The following is a 21,864-nucleotide window of genomic DNA, read 5'->3' as shown; positions in this document are numbered from 1 at the left end:
CACAAACTCTGTGCAAGTGTGCGCTTCCGCGTCCAGTGCGTTCGCTGCCAACAGGAGCTCCTCCAATGGGGTGGGAGCTGGGCGGAGCCTGGGGAGATGCTACATTTGTGCTACATGCTAGTCTTCCAAGATCGTCGACCCGAGCTTTAATGGAGCAGTGTCCTTCGCTGCAGTGGATTTGAAAAAAAGGAGAAGTGTTCATTTGATTGGTCAAATTAGGCTCAGCTGGGTTAAACCAACTTTCACTCCTCCCTCTTGCAGCACCTGCGCCGGTGGCCGGGATGGAGGCGTGACTGCGCCGATCTGCGCCGTTTGCGAAATTAGGATAATGTTCTGGGCAGGCCCAGTTGACTTTATCCGCCGATGGCGCACTTTATGCTCCGCAGACAGCGGGCAGAGTCTAAGGCTGAATCCCATTTCACCCCTTAGCCCTTCCCCTTGGCCCTACCCCTTAGCCCTCCCCCTATGAAACGGAGTGCTAAGGGGTAGGGGAGAAAGTCAACCCCTCCGAATTGGGACACCCCTCCGACAATCGCGTACGTCATCAGTAGTCGCCGCTGCCGATGACGTAGGCAGATGCGACAATTATTTGCCGAAGAAGAATGTTTTTCTTACATTTTAAAACTTCATTAATTGACAAAATACTGACATTTATGAACGTCTTTCGTTGCGGACGCCGCCATCTTGCCGATCTTGGAAGGCTTTCTGAGAAATCTGTCATCCAGTGGCGCCAGTGGCGAGGGGCGCTTGTTTTGATCGTCTGGACCGTCAGTAGCGGGCGGGCTTAGTTCACTTCCGCATTGTCGGGGGCGCTCGTTTCACACCCGCGCATTCCAGGCGGACAGTGTTGAAGAAACCAGTTTATTGAAAATAATCGTCTATCTGTTGTGTTTGGAATGTGCGGGTATGGAAACGATCGTTCCCGCCAATGCGGAAGTGAATTAACCCTGCCCGCCAATCATGGTCGGGGGCTGACAGAACAAGCGCCACTCGCCATCGGCCGCCACTGCATCATACCCCTCCGTTTGGAGTGTGCCTCTCGAGAATCTCCTTTTGGAGGGGTGACTGGCCCTCCTTCTTGGCCCTACCCCTCCGTCATAATGACAATTGGGACACTCCTACCCTCCACGTGAACGTGCAAAACGAGAGGAAGGGCCAAGGGGAAGGGCTAAGGGGTGAAATGGGATTCAGCCTAAGAAGTTAGGGCCCTGGATCTCTGATTGGTGCTGACAGGACTGCTGTCAGAGACAGAGACCGTCCTTCCTACAGAGGACACAGACTCACTGAAGAACCAGAGGACAGGACTGTAAATCCAGCATAGAGAGGTTGAGAGAATGTGGTGTTGAAGGTGTAGAGGTGGATCAGAGAGTCAGAGGAGACTCTGAAGAAGGACAGAGAGCCAGCAGGACAGTCCACATACACTGCTACTCTACCAGAGGAGGAGGAGGAGGAGGAGGAGGAGGAGGAGGAGGAGGAGGAGGAGATGGATGTTGCTCTGTCATTGTGCTTGACACAGCAACCTTGTTCAGAGCAAATCAGACACCAGGACTGATCATTCCGTCCAAACACACACTCCTTCATGTCTCCTCTTCTCCTGATTCCTCTGTAACTCACTGATATACAAACAAATCCGCTCCACTCGACCTCCCAGTAGCATCGACCACTCAGATCATTTCTACACAGCAGCTGAGACCAGAAGTGAAATCTGTCTGGATGATCAGGATACGGCTGCTTCTCCTCCACATGTGTCACCTTCCTGTTGTTGTTGGACAGTTTGAGGAATCTGCTCATTGAGTTTTCATCCAGTTCAAGTTGAGAGAAATCTGATGGAGAGAAAGAGAGAAAAGTCATCCTCTGACACATGTGATGGATTTCTTCTTTCTGGACTTCCTGACATGTTGTTCATTCAGAGAAAGTTGAAAGAGGAAACTTTTTGTCAGACTTCTCTTAATGAATAATGATAGTAGTAATGCATTGGTTTTATATAGCGCTTTATAGGACACTCAAAGACATTTTACATAAGCTACTATTGTAGCCACAGCTGCCCTGGGGTAGAATGACGGAAGCGAGGCTGCCAATCTGCGCCACCGGCCCCTCTGACCATCACCAACCATTCACTCTCACACTACTTTCATAATTGGGCGAGGTGGGTGAAGTGTGTCAGTAATGTTTGAATGAATCAAAACCTTTGATTGAAAGACAAACAGACACTGTTTGGTCCTCATCAGTCCAACTTACACTTCTTCAGACCAGGTTTTAACCACTGCTCTCCACCATGGTCCACCCTGCAGGAAGAAAGACAGTCAGAAGGATTTTCTCTCCAACAGGAGTCCTAACTGCTGCTCAACATGAAGCAGAGCTCCTCAGAAACAGGCTGAAAGAGCTCTGAGTCCACACTCTGGGACTGTTTCACTCAGGACAGCAGTCAGCTCTGGATGGATGGATGAAGAAGATGAAGTGATGAATGAAGCCTCCTCTGATGTTTCAGCTCACACTGACTCATTTCAAAGGTTCAGACTTGGTTCAAAGTCTCTGTGGAGACGTTTGGAGGCTGAAAGTGTTTCTGCTGCTTTGGATCAGTGTGATGAAGATGAAACCTGTCGGCATGTTTCTGCTCCTCTCCTCCTAAAGACAACTGGAAAAGGAGCTTTCAAAGGATCCTTCACACTTCTGGAGTTTTCACTGAAAGACTCCGTCTGACAGAGAAGAAGAGAAGTTGTGTTTCTCTTCATCAACCAGCTCCAACACACACATGGAGAAAAGTCTCCATTCAGCCAAAACACACAGAAAACCCTGAAGATCATGTTGGAATGGAAAGTGGATGAATTCTCATCAGGATTTTAAGAGTGAAGAGAAAAGCAGCAGTTTGATCAAAGGATTCAAACTCCAGGTCCAGATGTCTGAACCACATCACAGAGGCTTCAAACTCTCATTTCTATCATCAGGGTTCAGCTTTTCTTGGTACTTGTGTCATAAAAATCACTGTTAACAATCAGTGGAGACATTTTGTAGACCAGGAGTCTTTAACTAAAATGTTAAGAGGCTCAGTTTGATGATATTTGTTGAAGTAAAGGTCCAGAAGATCAGAATGTTGAACTATTTAATGTGATATATATTTAAAGTTCTGTCAACATCTGTATGTAATCAACACCTGAGTGTCAAATCTAATTCATTCAGTGAAATTCACAAAGTGTTTGTTAATATTTATTGTCATGAAACATGGAACTGGAAATAAATGTTTGACTGTCAATATAATGTTCTGTCATTCACTAAATAAAAGTCAGGTTCATTTTCAAAATAAGACAAACTAATCAAATGTTCAGCAGCAGTGCTGGACTTCAGAACAATAGACCAGATCTGACAGATCATCAATGTAAAGACAGGTTAACTCCTGGAGAAATGCTCTCTTTCCTCCTCAGGGAGAAATCGGAGCTCTTGCTTGACCTGCCAAGATGTTCCAGCTGGACTTCAGTGGAGTCAGAGTCTTTCTCAGACTCAGGTGGAGCTGCTCATTGGTGAGCCTGGAACCAGGTGGAGTTTAGTTTCCTGGTGGAGAAAGCTGCCTCTCTGCTGTGTGTGGAGCTGTGTGTGTTTTCACTGTCAGCTTTTCTTTTGAGTTACATTTGGTAACTATTGTTCCTCAGCTTTCTCTGTCTCTGTAGCGTCATCGATATGACACCGAGTTAAACCGCCAGAGAAGAACCAGGACCACAGGGGACGTTTTGAAGCTTTAATTTTCTCTCCAGTAGGTGAAAACTACAAAATGCAATAACATTACCTTCAACAAATGCATCACAAAACAAAGAGCATCAGCTCTGCACAAATCTTCTCATCATCATGAAATAACACAAAAATATAATAGTAAAGCCATATGACAATAAATTCACACACTTACGGCATTGCCTTGTTCAAGATTCAAAGTGGATGGCATCAGATCATCACAGACATGTTGCTCAGCTCTGCATGTGTCTCATTTGCGATCGAAACGGAAACCGGAAATGGCGCGGGGGAAACCGGAAGTGCAATTATTTCTCCGTATTTTACACAACATGCATAAATAATGATGAAACTTGCACAAAGAACATCTCTGAATGAGTTTTTACATTTTTAAACATTTTTTAAAACATTTTTAAACATATTTATCCATTTTTTAATCACATGAACTTATGACAGAAAACAATTACCTTCAGGGCAACACACTCCCCGCCTGGCCTCAATGAGGCCACTACAACTTCCTACCCATGAAAATCAGTCCTTTGGTAGAAGAAGAATAACTTCTGTCACTGGTCGCATGAAACTCTTGACACTGCCTTGATCGTTGACATTGACTTCGACTTTCCTCACGTGACTGTCCCTTCCTGGGAATGTGGCAGTGACTCTCGCCATAGGCCAGCTGTTACGTGGGGCCTGTTTGTCCTTGAGTAACACGAGGTCGCCGACTTGCAGATTTCTTTGGGATACAGTCCATTTTTGTCTCGGCTGCAGTGACGGCAGGTATTCTCTCCTCCAACGTGTCCAGAACTTGTTGGCAAGAACCTGAACTTGTCCCCATTGTTTGGAGTAATGGTCTTTGTCCAAGAAATCTCAAGGAGGAGGTAGAAGGCAAGATTTTTGGGTGAGCAGCATCAAGGGCGAGAGGATGAATGGGTTCTCAGGATCAGATGAAACGGGAAGGAGTGGTCTTGCATTTATGATTGCGGTTACTTCAGCCATGAATGTACACAACACTTCATGAGTGAGCTGTACTCCGCTTTGAAGCAACATTGAGTCGAGTATTCTCCGAGCAATCCCGATCATGCGCTCCCAAGAGCCACCCATGTGCGAAGCATAGGTTGGGTTGAATTCCCAGCTGCATCCTTGGTCCTTCAGATACTGTTGTAATGACCTGTCCATTCCCAGCTCCTTTGCAGCCCCAATGAAGTTAGTACCACGATCAGACAAAAGTTTCTGGGCGGGGCCTCTTAATGCAAAGAAGCGTCTCAGGGCATTGACACAACTGGATGTGTCCAGAGATTCGATCACCTCGACGTGCACAGCTCTCGAACTCATGCAGCTAAACATGATGGCCCAGCGCTTACTGTGAGCTTGTCCACCTCTGGTACGCCTGGTTGACACTGTCCAAGGCCCGAAAACATCAAGGACAACGTAGCTAAAGGGAGGACATGTTTTGAGCCGTTCAGGTGGAAGATCTGCCATCCGTTGCTCTTCCTGCTTTCCTCGTAGTTTGCGGCACACAATGCATTTGTGGATCACTGAGTTCACAAGTCTTTTGCCACCTATTATCCACAGACCTGCTGCTCTTGTTGCCCCTTCTGTCAGGTGACGACCCTGGTGCTTGACCTGCTCGTGATCAGGAGGCGAGTGAGCAGGAGGGAGACGTGGTTGTCTTTAGGAAGAACTACTGGGCTCTTTTCGAAGCTCTCCAACTCAGAGTGTTTCAGACGACCTCCAACTGATATGAGGCCATTGTCTAGGACCGGGCTAAGTCTGAGCAGGGGACTCTGTTTTGGAATTGGTTTACCAGCTTTGAGATCAGACAGTTCTTTTTCAAAAGCGGCCTGTTGGGTCTCTTCGAAAATGACTTGTTTTGCTTGGGTCATTTCATCTGGTGATCGAGGTAAGTGACATCTGTGCCACCCTTTGCATTCACTGTTTGGGTTAGTGCCATTAAAAGATTTGGCAATGTGGATGAGAAAGGCGACTCCTCTGACCAAGGACTTGCAGGTGGAGAAGCGTTCAAAGTGCTTGCAGGTGAGTACTTGCAGGTGAGTGGCACAAGTTTTAACTTGTGGCCTGATTTCGCAGTCCTTTTCTGGTTCAACTAACTCAAAGTTTGTGCTTTCTTGTTTGGCCAGCACAGGAGGATGATGCATGAAAGATAGACCAGTGAACCAGGTGGTTTTTGTGAGTTGAGAGACTGTCAGTGAGCGTGACGCATGATCTGCTGGGTTTTCTTCAGTGCGCACATATTTCCACTGTTCCGGTCTTGAGGACTGACGAATGCGCTGCACTCGGTTGTGGACATATGTGTAGAATCTCTTTGATTCATTGCAGATGTAGCCCAAGACTACCTTACTGTCCGTGTAAAAGTGAACAGCGTCAAACTGTACATCCATCTCGTCCTGAATGAGCTCAGCCATCTCTACAGCCAAGACGGCGGCACACAGTTCAAGTCTTGGTATAGTGGGTTCTGATTGGGGTGCCAGTCTTGCCTTGCCCATGACAAATCCTACCTCAACTTTGTCATCTGGATGAACTGCCTTTAGGTAGGCTACAGCGCCTATGGCTTTGGTAGAGGCGTCTGAAAACAGAAACAGTTCTTTGTGTCTTGCTTGACTGAGAGAGGTAGATGTGTATGCTCTCGGAATGTGGAGTTCTTTCAGGTCTTTAAGGGAATCTCTCCAAGCTTCCCATTTGCTTTGCTTGTCTTCGGGAAGTGGCGTGTCCCAATCCGTGCTTTCTGAAGTGAGTTCTCTGAGTAGAGCTCTTCCTTGGATAGTGACAGGTGCTAACAGGCCCAAAGGATCAAAGACACTGTTAACAGATGACAGAACACCACGACGAGTAAATGGCTTGCTCGTGGTGGCCACTGAGAAGGTGAAGGCGTCTGTCGGCGTTTCCCAAATGAGGCCGAGACTGCGCTGTAATTGTGTCTCTTCACCACCAAGGTCCAGGTCTTTAACAATTGCTGCACAATCTTCAGGGCAGAAAGCCTGCATGACTTCTTCTGAGTTAGAAGCGAACTTGTGCAGATGCAGATTGGACTCAGCGAGTGAGGCTTGAGTTCTTTGAAGCAGATTGATTGCTTCAGCTGGAGAAGGCAAAGAGATCAGGCCATCGTCGACGTAAAAGTGTCTCTCCACAAATTTGACTGTGTCTTCTCCGTAGTCTTTTGCTCCTGCCCGAATGGCCTTGCGCAGTCCATAGACAGCAACTGCGGGAGATGGTGAGTTGCCAAACACATGGACTTTCATCCGATGGTCAATGACCTCCTTGGTAACATCATTGTCCTTATGCCACAGAAAACGCAGGTAGTTTCGATGGTCTTCGCGTACCCTGAAACAGTGAAACATCTGTTGTATGTCGGCCATGATTGCAACACTTTCCTTTCTGAAGCGAAGAAGCACCCCAATGAGACTGTTGTCTAAGTCAGGGCCGGTGAGGAGCACGTTGTTGAGGGAGACATCAGAGTGCTGTGCGCTGGAATCGAAAACTACTCTGATCTTGTTAGGCTTTTGAGGGTGGTAAACTCCAAACGTTGGGAGATACCAACACTCTTCTCCTTGCTTTAGCTCAGGTGCTACTTCTGCATGACCATTGGAGAAAACGCCTTCCATAAACTCCACATATTGTTGCTGCATGTGGGGTTTTCTTTGCATGTTTCGCTTCAGGGATGAAAAACGACTTACTGCTAGCTCTCTGTTGTTTGGCATTTGTTGACGAGGCTCTTTGAATGGGAGGGGGGCAACCCAGCTGTTGTCGTCATCTCTGTACATGCCCTTATCCATGATCTCTATGAAGAGAGTGTCCTCCAGAGAGGGAGCTAGCTTGTTGTCATTCTCAGTTTGGTTGAAAACCGTCTGTCCCAGAGTTTGTTCCGTTACCTTGCTTTGCTTTTTTGTATGAGGCATTTCTTTGAGTTGCAGAAAGTTTTCACATTGTCCAAAAATTGTGGGGTGGCCATTTTCGAGAATCACTGTTTTGAATGAGTTCACTGTAGGATCATGAACATTCCCTACACACACCTCCCCAACTATGACCCACCCTAAATCTAGGCGTTGGGCAAAGGGTGCATGATGAGGGCCGTTGACCTGTTCTCTGACCTTGTGTGCACGCAAAACGTCTCGCCCTAACAGTAGAAGTATTTCTGCTTGTGGGTCTAGCTCTGGAATGTGCTTCGCTATGGACCGGAGGTGTGGCTGGTGCAGTACAGCGCTTGGAGTTGGGATTTCACTCCTGTTGTTAGGGATGTCCTGACACTCAATAAGAGGAGGCAGTGAAATTACAACTGACCGATCCAAAGACTCGATCTGAATGCCTTCAGCCATTTTTCCCCATGTTTCAACAAGGCCGGAACATGTTCTTAGGTTGTAGCAAACAGGCTCGTTTTTGATGGTGAAAAGTTCAAAGAGCTCTGGCTTTGCTAAGGATCGGTTGCTTTGGTCATCAAGGATGACGTACGCTTTAACTGCTCTGTCTTTGCGCCCTTTAGGGTACACCTGTGTGAGACATATTTTGGAACAAGAACGACCCCACTGACTTGGACCACACACCTCTGTGCAGCTTGTGGATACTTCAGGGTTTTCTGAGTGGTGTTCTCCCTCCCCGCCATCCTCTTGAGCAGGGGCAGGAGCCTTGTTGGTCTGTGGTGGAGGACCAGGATGCATGACTGTGTCATGGCTTGTGCTGTCGCATTCAGAGCACTTCACTGCAGACTTGCAGTCCTTAGCAAGATGGCTGTCTGAAGAACAGCATTTGAAGCAGATTCCTTTCTCTTTGAGGAAGGCCTTTCTTTCATCCAGCAGCTTGTTCCTGAATGTCCTGCATTTCTTGAGTGGGTGTGGTTTGTTGTGTAGTGGGCAGTTCCTGTTAATGTCTTCTTTGGGGGGTGTAACGTTTGTTTTGTGCACGTAGATTGGTTTAGCTGAGTTAAAGTTCTTCAGGTTGGGTCGTTCTGGTTTTAAATGTACTTGGGTGTTTTGTTGGTTGAAACTTGGATCGTTGCGTTTCTTAGCCTTTCTGCAGATGAATTTACAGAAATATTCAAAAGGTGGGAAACAGCCTAGATTGTTTTCCTTATACTCTGAGCCTTGGGACATCCATTTCTCCTGGAGTCCATAAGGGAGTTTGTCCACGACTGGGCCGATTCCGCGAGAAGTGTCAAGATAGAGCAAGCCATCCTCTTTTGCACCTTGGATTTCCTGTAACAGATCCCCTAGTCCCCTCAGTTTCACACTGTCTTTTGCTGTTAGTCTGGGAAAGCTGTCAAGTCTCTGAAAGAGTGATTTTTCGATGATTTCAGGGGCTGCATAACACTCATTAAGTCGCTCCCATGCCTTCTGCAGCGCGACAAAGGGGTTATTGACGTGCACTGAGCGAATGCGTTTCACCTGATTGCTTGATTCTTTCCCCAACCATTTTGTCATGAGATCGAGTTCTTGGGTTGGAGTGAGGTGGACCTCGGCTGTAGCACCAGTGAATGAGGAGTACCATGCTCTGAAATTTTCTGGCTGATCGTCATATTGGTAGAGGCCTGAAGTAATTAAGTAACGACGTGCCATGTATTGTGCAAATGGCTCTGCTGGATGCGACACGCTTGCAGGGGTATTGTTACAAGGTGTGAAAGGGCTTGAGAATGGGTTGAGTGCCTTCTTTGTTTGTTCAATTTTTGGTTTAGTCTCAACTTTGGGAGGGCCTGGCGTACTTTGGAAAGGTGGAGCAGAATATTGGGTGAACTTTGGCCTAGCGCTGATGGGTGGAGGTTCTGTATCTGAAGCATCATCTTCAGGTGGGTTCCAGGTTATCAATGTGCCCTCTGTGAGTGTGTTTTGGTGATAGATGGTTGGAGCTGGTGGGAGACCTTGAGGTTCAGGTAAGTTCACTTGAGACTGCACATATTCATTTGTTCTTTCTCTTTTTACTTTGTCTGATACTGATCTTCTGCCCTCAAGTCCATCCTGTATTGCTTCTGCTTCCTCTAGCACCTCTGCTTCAGCTACTGCAGCATCTGCTTCTCTGTTTAGCGTTAGCACTTGTAGCTCTGCATTGATCTTCAATTTCTTCAGTTCACTTAATGCTTTTTCAATTTTTAGCTCTGCTTCCTTGCTTGCGTATGAAGCTCTCACCTTTGCAGCTTCTGCTTTAGCTCGAGCCCGAGCAGCGCTTGTTGCAGATGAAGCTGTGGTGCCGGATGAAGTTGCTGCAGATCTGTTGCTGGCTGCCATTTTGACCACGATGAAGCTTGGAATGCTGCCTTTTCACTGTAGCGTCATCGATATGACACCGAGTTAAACCGCCAGAGAAGAACCAGGACCACAGGGGACGTTTTGAAGCTTTAATTTTCTCTCCAGTAGGTGAAAACTACAAAATGCAAGAACATTACCTTCAACAAATGCATCACAAAACAAAGAGCATCAGCTCTGCACAAATCTTCTCATCATCATGAAATAACACAAAAATATAATAGTGAAGCCATATGACAATAAATTCACACACTTACGGCATTGCCTTGTTCAAGATTCAAAGTGGATGGCATCAGATCATCACAGACATGTTGCTCAGCTCCGCATGCGTCTCGTTTGCGATCGAAACGGAAACCGGAAGTGGCGCGGGGGAAACCGGAAGTGCAATTATTTCTCCGTATTTTACACAACATGCATAAATAATGATGAAACTTGCACAAAGAACATCTCTGAATGAGTATTTACATTTTTAAACAATTTTTTAAACATTTTTAAACATATTTATCCATTTTTTAATCACATGAACTTATGACAGAAAACAATTGCCTTCAGGGCAACACAGTCTCAGTGGACTTCCTCTTTCTCTGCACTCTTCTCATTTCCAGCATGAACTCTCACGTCTGTCTGAGCTGCAGAACCTTCATGTTTCACCCTGAAACACTCAGACTTGATGGTCTGCCTGGTTTCATGTGACGCTTCACTCACACACAGCTGGTGTGTGTGTTTCCTCCTCCACTGAATCACGACCATAAAGACTGTAAAAGCTGAGCTGCTTCAAAAAGAAGCTCCGTCAGCTTTGAAATCAGAACCTGCTGTTTTAGCTGTCAGTGCCGCATCTGCGAGCCTCGTTAACCAGACCCGCCCACTTCTCATCCACATTTGGATTTGGAGTTAAGCTCAGTCTGGATAGGAGCCCATAGAAACTTCTTGCAGGGGGCGTCGGTTACTCCTTTGACTGACAGCGCACTTCAGCCAATCAGCACTTCAAAACAAATACGTTGTCAAAATGAGTTAGCTTCTCTAAGGGTTAGCATTAGCTCATTAGCTCTAGCTTCCTTACACGCAAAGACACGTGAAAACGTCTTTTCCTGTTAGAAACTCACCAGGCACAGACTCTTGCTCTTGCTTGATTGTTGTAATTCTTGGTATTTTGGCTATAACTTTACTTATTACAGCTTTCAGACGATGGTTAAAGTTAAAGTCCGTAATCTCTGCGACACACAGCGATAGCGTCACTTCCGGTTTAGCCACCGGAATTTGCCAAAAAAATTTGAAAACAAAAAACGGCAACGCTGATTGGCTCAGTCGTTTCACGACCGAGTGAAATCCCCCTCTATGGGCTCCTACCCAGACTGAGCTCAACTCCAAAATCCAAATATGGATGAGGAGTGGGCGGGGCTGGTTTACGAGAATCGGGCAGGGCTGGACAGGAACCAAGGAGATTTACTTGAGTACTGCTCTGAAGTACATTTTTTAAGGATCTGTACTTTACTTGAGTACTTGTTTTTGGGAAAACTTAAGACTTTCAGTCCAAAACATTTGAAAGACAAATATCGTAAAACTCCACTACATTTCTATGAAGAGCCTCACTGCTCGTTACTTTTAAGAACAGCTTTGAAGTCAGACGATAAAAGTTATTTTCTGATTTGTCCAGGTGGAGTTGTGGTAAAAGACAGGAAGCGCAGAGCAAATGTTGGAAAGTTGGTCGTGGTAAAAATGGCGACAGCGACACAAACTACAGTTTAACACAGGAGAACAAACCTCGAGTCCATGTTGGAGTTCTTTGAATTTAACAATGATTTGTATTGTTTTAAATGTTGACTTTGTTTGCCACGCTGAAACTTAGAAAAACTCAGGAACATCTGATGGAGGCAATAATATCTTCAGCCTGGATGGAGGATTTACTGGAGACTGCATGTTTCCTTCTGTCACCGACGAATGAATGACCTCTGACCTCTTGAAAAGACACTGAGCATGGCCGACCTGAAGACAAACCCTGCTCCTCACTGCAGCAGTACAGCCACACAGCAGACTGAGGATAGAACAGAAATGTGTGTTAACACTGTCAGTCCGGCTCCTGCTGCTGCTGGACTGTAGAACTACTAGAGGAACACAGTCTGGACTGATGGAGCTGATCCTGAGTCAGACTGTCAGCAGGTTTAGAAGACGTCATGTTGTTGGTATTGATGGGGTCAGAGGTCAGAGTTCAACATGTACTGATAATCCTCAGAGCAGTGTGTGTTTGCTGTGTGTAAGAGTTACAATAAACTGAGAGGACGACACACTGGATTTCTCTGTGTCTTTATTCTTATGTTTGTTGGTGAAGTAATCTAAAAGTTACTAAGAGTAATGTTGCTGTTTTATTGAAGTAGTTAGAGTATGGCACTGATTGCATTTTTTGACAAGTAACCTGTAATTGTCCCAGACTCCATGTTTGAAGCAACCCTCCCATCCCTGATCACCTCCTACTAAACTCCCTGTCCACCTGGAGAAAGCCTGTGGAGGTGAGATGACGAGTCAACATCTGTTTCATTCCAGATCAGTATTTTAAATGAAGCCTCCTGGACTCTGAGGAACTGCAGTTTGATGTCAAGGTCAGTGAAATGATATTTGATCCTCTACTTTGTCCCACTGGGGCCAGTCCTGTGTGGATTCATCACTTAGTTAACCAGATAGTGAACAAACCAAGTTAACTACAATACTTGACCAGGTAGAGAAGGTTTTCCAGCAGCAGTAATCCTGATAGACTGAGTAACTTTATTTCTTTACTCTTTGTTAAAGGTCTAATACACGATTTTCTCGAAAAGACGAAGCCCCAAGTCTGTTACTCACTTTTTGAACAATGCCATGCGCCAGACCATCCGCCCGGCTCTCCTGCTTCTCCCAGGAAACGCGGAAGTGTACGAGCGCGATCTCCTCTTCTCCGGCGTGCACGGCTCTGTTTACAGTTTCTGCGATCCGCCTCGCTCATAAATAAAGCTTTTTTTCCGAAACAGTTACAGTTTCATTATGTCAGACTCGCCGTCGGTAAGTACTAGCTCAGAAGCTCACCGGCTACATAAACACTCTGAATGCGCATGCGCAAAAGGGAGAAGCTGATTGGGCGCAAGCACGGAGAACCGCCTTACGAAAGCAGCTCGTCAGAATGATTGACAAACAGACCCACCAATTATTTAGGTGATCCACCCTGAAATCAAAATGTTGTATTACACCTTTAACTCAGTATTTCTCCCACTGTCTGATCTGCTGTAAAGCCTGATAATGGTGCAAATCTGATTTTCTTTTGGAGTCGATGGGAGTTAATCTGCAATGTTTGAATTTTATGTTTGGTTGTGACTAAACAGAAAAAAATAAATAAAATGAACACAATAATTGTCCTTTTGTTAATTCAGTTGTGTTTCAGCAGGAATCTCTCCAGGATCGGCAGCAGATTCTACCAGTTTTGATTTCATAGCTTCAATCAGCAGGTCGATGCATTCAGTGGATTGTTTCAGTGGTTTGGTTGAGTTCATTCATTGTGTCACAATGCAATAATGTTTGGCATTCAGATGAAAATGTACTTTTATTACTCAAGTATTTTCTTAAAGCAGGTACTCCAGTACTTTAACTGAAACAATCTGACCTAACAACTTTCTCTTGTATTGGAGTAATATTTGACCAGGAGGATCAGAACTTTCACTCCAGTCATGGAGCTGAGGACTTTGTCCACCGCTGAGGGTCTCTATGGGACGGCGTCTTGGTTCAGACCTGGACCACAGTCCACCTATTGAGGACCACTGCTGTGGACAGTCTCAGTGTCCATGAGGAGCTCCTGCTGTGTGTCCATACCTGAGAGTGTCCAGACTGCACTGTGGATCCTCCACTGCAGCAAACAGCTTCTCCACTCCTGAGGCTCCTGGATGGTTGTAGCTCAGGTCCAGCTCTCTCAGATGGGAGGACTTGGAGCTCACAGCTGAGACCAGAGAAGCACAGCCTTCCTCTGAGACCAGACACCCTGACAGACTGGAGGCACAAACATGGCATCAAGTCAACCAGGAAGAAGGAAGATCCTCCACATGATCAAGCAGCAGCTGGATCCTGACCTGAGAGCTTCCAGTTTACAGTGAGGACTCTCCAGTCCAGAAGACAGTAGCTTCACTCCTGAATCCTGCAGGTCGTTGTTACTCAGGTCCAGATGTGTCAGACTGGAGGACTGAGAGCTGAGAACTGAGGACAGAGCTCCACAGCTTCTCTCTGACAGACCACAGCAGCTCAACCTGAAGAAGAACCAACAATGAAAACCAAATCAATGTTTCTCCTGGACTCAGTTCTACAGATTTGTTCTTAAACCACGTACAGAGCTTTGCTGGAGGCTTTGACCACTGGCAGCAGCTTCAGAAGAGCCTCCTCTGAAGCAGAGTATTTCCTCAGGTCAAACTCCTTAAGATCTTCTTCTGATGACAGTAAGATGAAGACCAGAGCTGACCACTGAGCAGGAGACAGTTCCTCTGTGGACAGACGTCCTGATCTCAGGGACTGTTGGATCTCCTCCACCAGAGAACCATCATTCAGTTCATTCAGACAGTGGAACAGATTGATGCTTCTCTCTGCAGACAGACTCTCACTCAGCTTCTTCTTGATGTACTGCACTGTTTCCTGATTGGTCTGTGAACTACTTCCTGTCTGTGTCAGCAGACCTCGAAGGAGACTCTGATTGGTCGGCAGTGAAAGACCCAGGAGGAAGCGGAGGAACAAGTCCAGGTGTCCATTTGGACTCTTCAAGGCCTCGTCCACTGCTGTCTGATGGAGAAGGTGGAGATTAGGTTTCTGCTTCCTAATATTTGACCAATCGGAGGGTTGCTGTTGCTCTTCCAGCAGGTTGATTCCAGACTTGATGAAGGTCTGATGGACATGAAGAGCAGCCAGAAACTCCTGAAGGCTCAGATGGATGAAGCAGAACACCTTGTCCTGGTACAGGCCGCTCTCCTCTCTGAAGATCTGGGTCAACATTCCTGAGTACACTGAGGCTGCTCTGAGATCGATGCCACACTCTGTCAGGTCGGGTTCATAGAAGATCAGGTTTCCTTTCTGCAGCTCCTCAAAAGCCAGTTTTCCCAGAGACTCCATCATCTCCCTGCTCTCTGGACTCCAGTGTGGATCTGTGGCAGCTCCTCCATCATACTTGACCGTCTTGACTTTGGCCTGGACCACCAGGTGGTGGATGTACATCTGAGTCAGGGTCTTGGGCAGCTCTCCTTCCTCTCTGCTCTTCAACACCTTCTCCAGAACTGTAGCAGTGATCCAGCAGAAGACCGGGATGTGGCACAAGATATGGAGGCTCCTGGAGGTCTTGATGTGGGAGATGATCCTGCTGGCCTGCTCCTCCTCTCTGAACCTCCTCCTGAGGTACTCCTCCTTCTGGGGGTCGGTGAACCCTCGGACCTCTGTCACCCTGTCCACACAGTCAGCAGGGATCTGATTGGCTGCTGCAGGTCGTGTGGTGATCCAGAGGCGAGCAGAGGGAAGCAGTTTCCCCCTGATGAGGTTTGTCAGCAGAACATCCACTGAGGTGGACTCTGTAACATCAGTCAGGAACTCAGTGTGCTGGAAGTCCAGAGGGAGTCGACACTCATCCAGACCGTCCAAGATGAAGACCACCTGGAAGTCTTCAAAGTTGCAGATTCCTGCTTCTTTGGTTTCAGTGAAGAAGTGATGAACAAGTCCCACCAAGCTGAACTTCTTCTCCTTCAGCACATTCAGCTCTCTGAAGGTGAATGGAAAAGTGAAGTGGATGTCCTGGTTGTCTTTGTCTTCAGCCCAGTCCAGAGTGAACTTCTGAGTCAGGACTGTTTTCCCAATGCCAGCCACTCCCTTTGTCAGCACTGCTCTGATTGGTTGAGATCTTCCAGGTGAGGCTTTAAAGATGTCTCCTGGTCTGATGCTTGTTTCTGCTCTGTCTGCTGTCCTGGATGCTGCTTCAATCTGTCTGACCTCATGTTCCTCATTGACCTCTGCAGCCCCTCCCTCTGTGATGTGGAGCTCTGTGTAGATCTGGTTCAGGAAGGTGGACTCTCCTGCTTTAGAGACTCCTTCAAACACACACTGGAACCTCTTCTTCAGCCCACATTTCAGCTTCTGTTGGCAGATTGGAGCAGAAGTTCCTGGAAATAAAAAGAAATAAAGGGTTGAGTGTATTAGACACTGAATGTGAGGATGAAAGTGTGTTGTTGATGTTTCTCCTCCATCAGATCATCCAGCTCTTCAGTAGAGACCAAACAGCCTCTGATCTGATGGAGATGTTTGCATGATATGAACAGCAGAGCTCAGGAAGAGACATGAGACCATTGTTGTCTCCATGTTTGATGATTGGGGATGTGGACTTGTGGGAGCTGGCCTCCCTTCCTGTTTCCTGTGCTCCCTGTACTGGTTGGTATCAGCTGCTCTGAGTGGAGCTCTTCAGCTCTCAGCTTCTCCTTTTCCACTGAGCTGCTTTCAGGACTCATTCAGAGTCAGAGACTGACTTAGCACCAGTTCTTTGTTTCCATCAGCACCAAGTCCAGACCCTCAAAACTGGAGTTCAACAAGCACCAACTCCTTGGTGGGCCAGAGCCAAGCACAGAGTACGTCAGAGAGAGCAATTATTGTGACCAACCAGACTGGTGGAAACACAGAACCTCCAGTTTTATAACAGCCTAGAGGGAAGATACATTTAAAACTATCTCGGCATGGATGCTAAAATAAAACACCAGTGGACTGAGGATGAGACCAAGAGCTTCCTGGCACTGTGGTGCTTGTCCACTACACAGTTGTAACAATTCTCCCGTTGATTCCAGGACGATCTTGCCACACGCATAAAGAGGTCACGGGCGGAAAACAACAACCAGCAGGGGTGATGAATTGGCAGAAGACAAAATTAAGATTGGTAACAAAAACCCACATTTATTCTGGAAAACCCCCTCCCAACAGAAATCAAGCAACTCGACGCTCGAGCGCTCCTCCTAATAAATTAAACAGAAAACGCTGCACAACGCAGGAAGTCCAAAAATGAACACAAGGGCTCACAAAGTCCTGTCTTTTCCCTCCCCAATGTTCCCCAAAGTTTGAGGCGCACGTCCCTGCACGGGGACCGACTGAGAGGCCGGCGGCCGATAATTACTCACGCCCGGCCAAATCCACAGTCCTTACGTCCCCGCTGCTCCTCCTCTCCAGCCCGGTGGCTCCGTGGCAAGCAATTGTAAATCCCAAGAGCACAAGGTTATAATCCCTTTGTGGCAGCTCCTCCGGGTAACGCTCCACGGCCTCGCTCCTCCGGTAGGTGAGTTCCCCTCCAGGACGGCGTGTGACGTCACTCTCCTCCCTGCAGCAGGGGCGCTGCCTTCCTTAAATAAACAACCCCGCCCCCATACCGATGTCCAGGTAATTACGTCCTTGTCACGGTTTCCAATCACAAAACCGTGCCCCAGATTAAATAGCCCACAGTGACCCAAGTTTAGCAGATGAAGATGACAGCACAGGAACATACTGTATTTTATCACCCCTGCTGGGTGAAACATGTGGGGACCTCCGTGGTCGTTACACAGTTCTGGCACTACTCCACCCACCTGGATTCAGTCTTGGTGATTTTCATTCCACTAGAGTACCGGGTTGGCATAGGTCCAGTTATTACAACTCGATCCAAACCTCATGTAACATCATTTGTTCTGTGGCACATTGTGGGTCGCTCCGTCTACCTCCCACTGAATCCTCTCAACAGCCACCAGACAAAGAAATGTCTGCCCTCTGTCATCACGCCAGTACCTGGAGTCAGCAGTGGCGTTTCTACGTGAAAAAACTTGGTGGAGCAAAGATGTAGTCATGGGTGCTGTCGTGTGTGTGTGTGTGTGTGTGTGTGTGTGTGTGTGTGTGTGTGTGTGTGTGTGTGTGTGTGTGTGTGTGTGTGTGTGTGCGTGCATGCATCACACTGACTGTATGCATCAGCTTTAACGGCGACACAGAGTTCAATCCATTGACTGTATATTAACAACACCACTGTAAAGCACTAAGAAGGACAGAACAGTCTTACTCACCAAAGCTGAGGCTCACTTTAAAAGAAAGGTAGCTCAGCGGTTCTTCTTTTGGATACACTTTTCAATGACATGAATTCATTTTGATTTCCATTTGTTAGCTTTAGCTTAAGCAGAGCTGAACTGTCATGGCTCCCTCAACCTGTCAATCACTAATCAGTACCTGTCTACACTGGCAGCAGCCAATCAGCTCTCCATTTGGAAATGACGTGATAGTGGGCTCCGAGCTTGAGGGAGCCTGTTGGACCAAATCTGTGTTTGATGGAATACAGTGGGAGATGGCAGCAGGACACCAGCGGAGACTCGACCAGCTCCGCTGAAGGGGCCAGATTTCAACCAACACTGGCTTTAGCACCAACACCAAACTGACATCTGGTTCTTCTGGATGGAAAATGAAAACGTGTGGATTCTTTCATTTGTCAAATATTTTTCATTTTGTTCACTCCTCCTGGTTTCAGACTCTGAGTCTTGTGTCGGTTCCTTTTCTGCTTCTGTCTGTTTCACAGTTTCTGTGTCTGACCTGGAAATGACCTCTGACCTCTGGTTTGGACTCTGTTCCTGCTCTCTGCTCTCCAGTCACTGTTGGACCTGAAAACATTTCTCTGTTTCATCTCCATCCTGTGAAATGAGATCAAATCCTCTTACTGCTCCACAGATGCTCAGCCAGCTCCTCCTGCTTCATCCTCCTCAGGAAGTCCAGAGTCATCCTCACTAATGACTCTCTGCTGCTCCCCCGCTCTTCATCCTCATCCTCTCTCTCACTTCCAAAGCATGCTGGGTAATCTGGACTCAGGAGCTTCTTCATCTTCTTCAGCTCCTCCTTCATGAAAGCCACCATGTTGTCCTCCAGCAGCTGGAACAGAGAAACATCTGGAGTGAGACAGATGGAGATGTGAGTGTAAATCCAGGATGACAACATGTGAAGCCGAGTCACTCTTCATGTGGATCTCCAGCAGAAACAGCTTCAGCATCAGTGAAGGCTGGAAGCTGGATGAAGGTTGGACTGTTTCACTCTGGACCTGAATGGATCTAAGAAGCTGAGAGTCTGCTTCATGTTTCAGCTGGAAGTCTCCACAACTTCTTCTGTCTCACTGATGTGACAGTAAAGTGTTGAATGGAGACTTGTTCTCACCATAAAGATGGAGTCCAGATGTGTTTGATGCTGAGGGGCGGAGCCTCCACGGAGAGCCTGGGAGCTCTGCTGGCTGACGCTGCAGAAACATGTTGACTTTGTTCAAGCTGCTGCTATGATGATGAATCCAGACACAAACACTGATTCTCACCCCTCATCAGCTCCTCCTGCTCCACATTTAAACTCAATGGGTTCAAACATGGACCCGTCACTCTTCAGGGACACACAGCTGGATGAAGACTCAGAGTCAGAGCTGAAAACAAACAACATCAGGAACAGACTGAGTGGAAAAATGGAGGAAGACTGGAGGATAAAGGGAAGAAGTGAGAGTTTCAGTCTCTGATGATTCTCTGAGTGAGAATGATTGAACAGTTAGAAACTTTAGTAATGCTTTGGTTTCAATAACATCACTTTGTCAATAAGGACATGTTATTCAGGAAAAAATAGGAAATAAAACTCACTGTCCTCTGAAGTTTATCGACAAGTCCTTGGACAGGTCACTCTTCAGGGACACACAGCTGGGTTCAACTTCAGGCTCTGACCTGATACAATGAGACAAAGGTTTTTCTCTCTCACACACACACACACACACACACACACACACACACACACACACACACACACACACACACACACATACACACACACACACACGTTTATACTTCTATCGTTGTGAGGACACTCATTGACATAATGCATTTCCTCGCCCCTTACCCTAACCCTAACCATCAAAAATAAATGCCTAACCCTAACCTATGCCCTAAACATAACCTAAACCCAATTGTAACCCTAAATCAAAAACCAAGTCTTAACCCTCAAAAAGGTCAAAAAAGGCCTTTTGAAAAGTGAGGACCGGCAAAAATGTCCTCACTTTGTTGGTGAAATACGAATTTTGGTCCTTACTTTTGGGTATGTACAAGAACACACACACACACACACACACACAGTAAGATGATGTGAAGAAGACTGGTGGACAGTTAAAGATGGAGTCTCACCTCTGAGCTGTGGTCTGGTTCTCATGTTCTCCACACAGAGTCCTTTTAGAGGGAGGGACTCCCTCCTCTCTGTCCTCACACTGATCCATGGCAGAACACACACCTACACACACATGCACACACACAGTTGAATATGACCACGTTGACGTCTGATCTTCAAACTACCGTTGAATGATGTTTCTGAAGGAGAACTGATTTCTGACCCCAAAAGAAAGAGTCCCCCAAAAATACAGTGTGTGGGAGAGGGTGTGTCGCACAAAACCAACGCAAAACACTGGTTATGTTTCGACGCCTTGGACATGTATAAGTATTTGTGTGTGTGTGTGTGTGTGTGTGTGTGTGTGTGTGTGTGTGTGTGTGTGTGTGTGTGTGTGTGTGTCTGTGTCTGTGTGTGTGTGTGTGTCATATGTCCATATGTGCCATATGTAATAAGGCTGTTCCTCTTTCAGTGAACAGTTAGGTTTGGTCCCGGCAGGCTTTGCCAGTTGAGGAGTGACTTTTGATTCTTTATCTCATGAACATCATTTGTAAACGTTGCAGAATCAATATCAAAATATATATCTGTGTTTCCTATGAAAATCAGCAGCTCTGGTGTCTAAAGTAGGACATGACTGTTTAATGATCAGTGTTACAACCATTTAGTTCACATAAGTTGAAGTTACTGCTGGCTTTTAAATGTATTACTCATTGTTGCAGATGGTATTTTGGCAGATTATATTGACGGTAATATAAGCTGGAGTCTAAACTCTGAACGTCCACAAGCCTCCAACACCTGATCCAGCAGAAAATCACCAAGCAGAGGAAGATTTAGTTCATTTCTACACGAGGTGTGTGTTCAGAGGTCTCAGGACAGAGAGGAGAGTCACCGACTCACACTGTGTCTGTGCGCGTGCATGTGAGCGCGTTGTCTCCATTTCAGTGCACTGAAGACTGACATCAAAATGAGCCAATCAGAGTGAAGGAGGACTGCAGCCCCGCCCACTGCAGAAACCGAAAGTATGAATGCTTAATTTGTTAAAAAAAAAAAAATAAAATAAAAAATCAGCCGAAGCAAAACAGCAAAGAAAGAGTTAAATGTTGGTTTAAATGTTTTTCCAGCAGGTGAATGAGGAGAAAGCAGCTGTCAGGTTTGTGACGGTGAGAATGAAAGAGAAAAAGAGAAGTTAAAAAGTCTCCTGCTCCGTTGTGGAAGCTTCTAAAGAGCTGACAGATTCTCACCTGAACTCTCTTCACATCTTCTTCAGACTCTTTTCCATGTGAGGAAACTGGAGGAGAGAAGAAGCTGCTCTGTGTTCCTCTCTGTCCGTCTCTCTGATCAAACAAGACAAAGTCCAGTTCTGTCCTCTAACTCACCCAGAGGAGGAAACAGGGGAGAGGGCCTGTTTCCTGAAATTACTTCTTCTTTTTTTTTTTATAAACTTTCTGAACGGATATGATGCAGAGGAGTGCAATACAATACAGAAACAATGAATACCTCCAGGGAGCTACAACATTCTTAAGCAGCATATCAAAATATCACATTACATAAATACATTGAAAAGAGTACATTAATTAAAAGTCTTCATGGCTTTCATGTTAATGGACTGTTTAATAGTTTTTATATCTTGTTTGACGTCATTATCAAAGATGGAAAGGAGTGGGTTTTGATTAGCATATATATATAGTATTTGTGGATATGCCATTTGACTAAAAATATGAGATTAATGATAAGGAATTTTTTTTCCCTTTTTTTT

The 21,864-nt window shown here is 46.3% G+C and overlaps 1 protein-coding gene across 1 annotated transcript; it reads right to left on the bottom strand.

The window, feature by feature from the left end:
* Window positions 1-644: 644 nt before the first annotated feature.
* On the bottom strand, window positions 645-21,726 carry LOC115401660 (NLR family CARD domain-containing protein 3-like). Its single transcript, XM_030109940.1, has 11 exons — window positions 21,350-21,726; window positions 20,132-20,234; window positions 19,598-19,678; window positions 19,288-19,389; window positions 19,137-19,215; window positions 18,650-18,857; window positions 14,299-16,102; window positions 14,045-14,218; window positions 13,791-13,964; window positions 2,239-2,285; window positions 645-1,823 (listed from the first exon to the last, which is right to left on the bottom strand). Exons 2-11 carry the CDS (start codon window positions 20,218-20,220, stop codon window positions 1,264-1,266), a joined length of 3,318 nt encoding a protein of 1,105 aa, XP_029965800.1. The 5' UTR covers window positions 20,221-20,234; window positions 21,350-21,726; the 3' UTR covers window positions 645-1,263.
* Between the last annotated feature and the right edge of the window lie 138 nt (window positions 21,727-21,864).

This window comes from Salarias fasciatus, chromosome 15 (genome assembly GCF_902148845.1).
Source record: "Salarias fasciatus chromosome 15, fSalaFa1.1, whole genome shotgun sequence".
Classification (NCBI taxonomy): Eukaryota; Metazoa; Chordata; class Actinopteri; order Blenniiformes; family Blenniidae; genus Salarias; species Salarias fasciatus.
The sequence above is the reverse complement of the archived record's forward strand: the minus strand, read 5'-3'. Positions and strand labels throughout refer to the sequence as shown.

What these genes read in the sequence shown, in the direction of transcription:
- LOC115401660 (XM_030109940.1), bottom strand. Translation starts at nt 20,220, where the DNA reads ATGGATCAGTGTGAGGACAGAGAGGAGGGAGTCCCTCCCTCTAAAAGG. An exon ending in AACCAGACCACAGCTCAGAG is followed by an intron (nt 19,679 to 20,131) that starts GTGAGACTCCAT and finishes TCATTGTATCAG; the next exon opens with GTCAGAGCCTGAAGTTGAAC. An exon ending in AAAGCCTCCAGCAAAGCTCT is followed by an intron (nt 14,219 to 14,298) that starts GTACGTGGTTTA and finishes GTTCTTCTTCAG; the next exon opens with GTTGAGCTGCTGTGGTCTGT.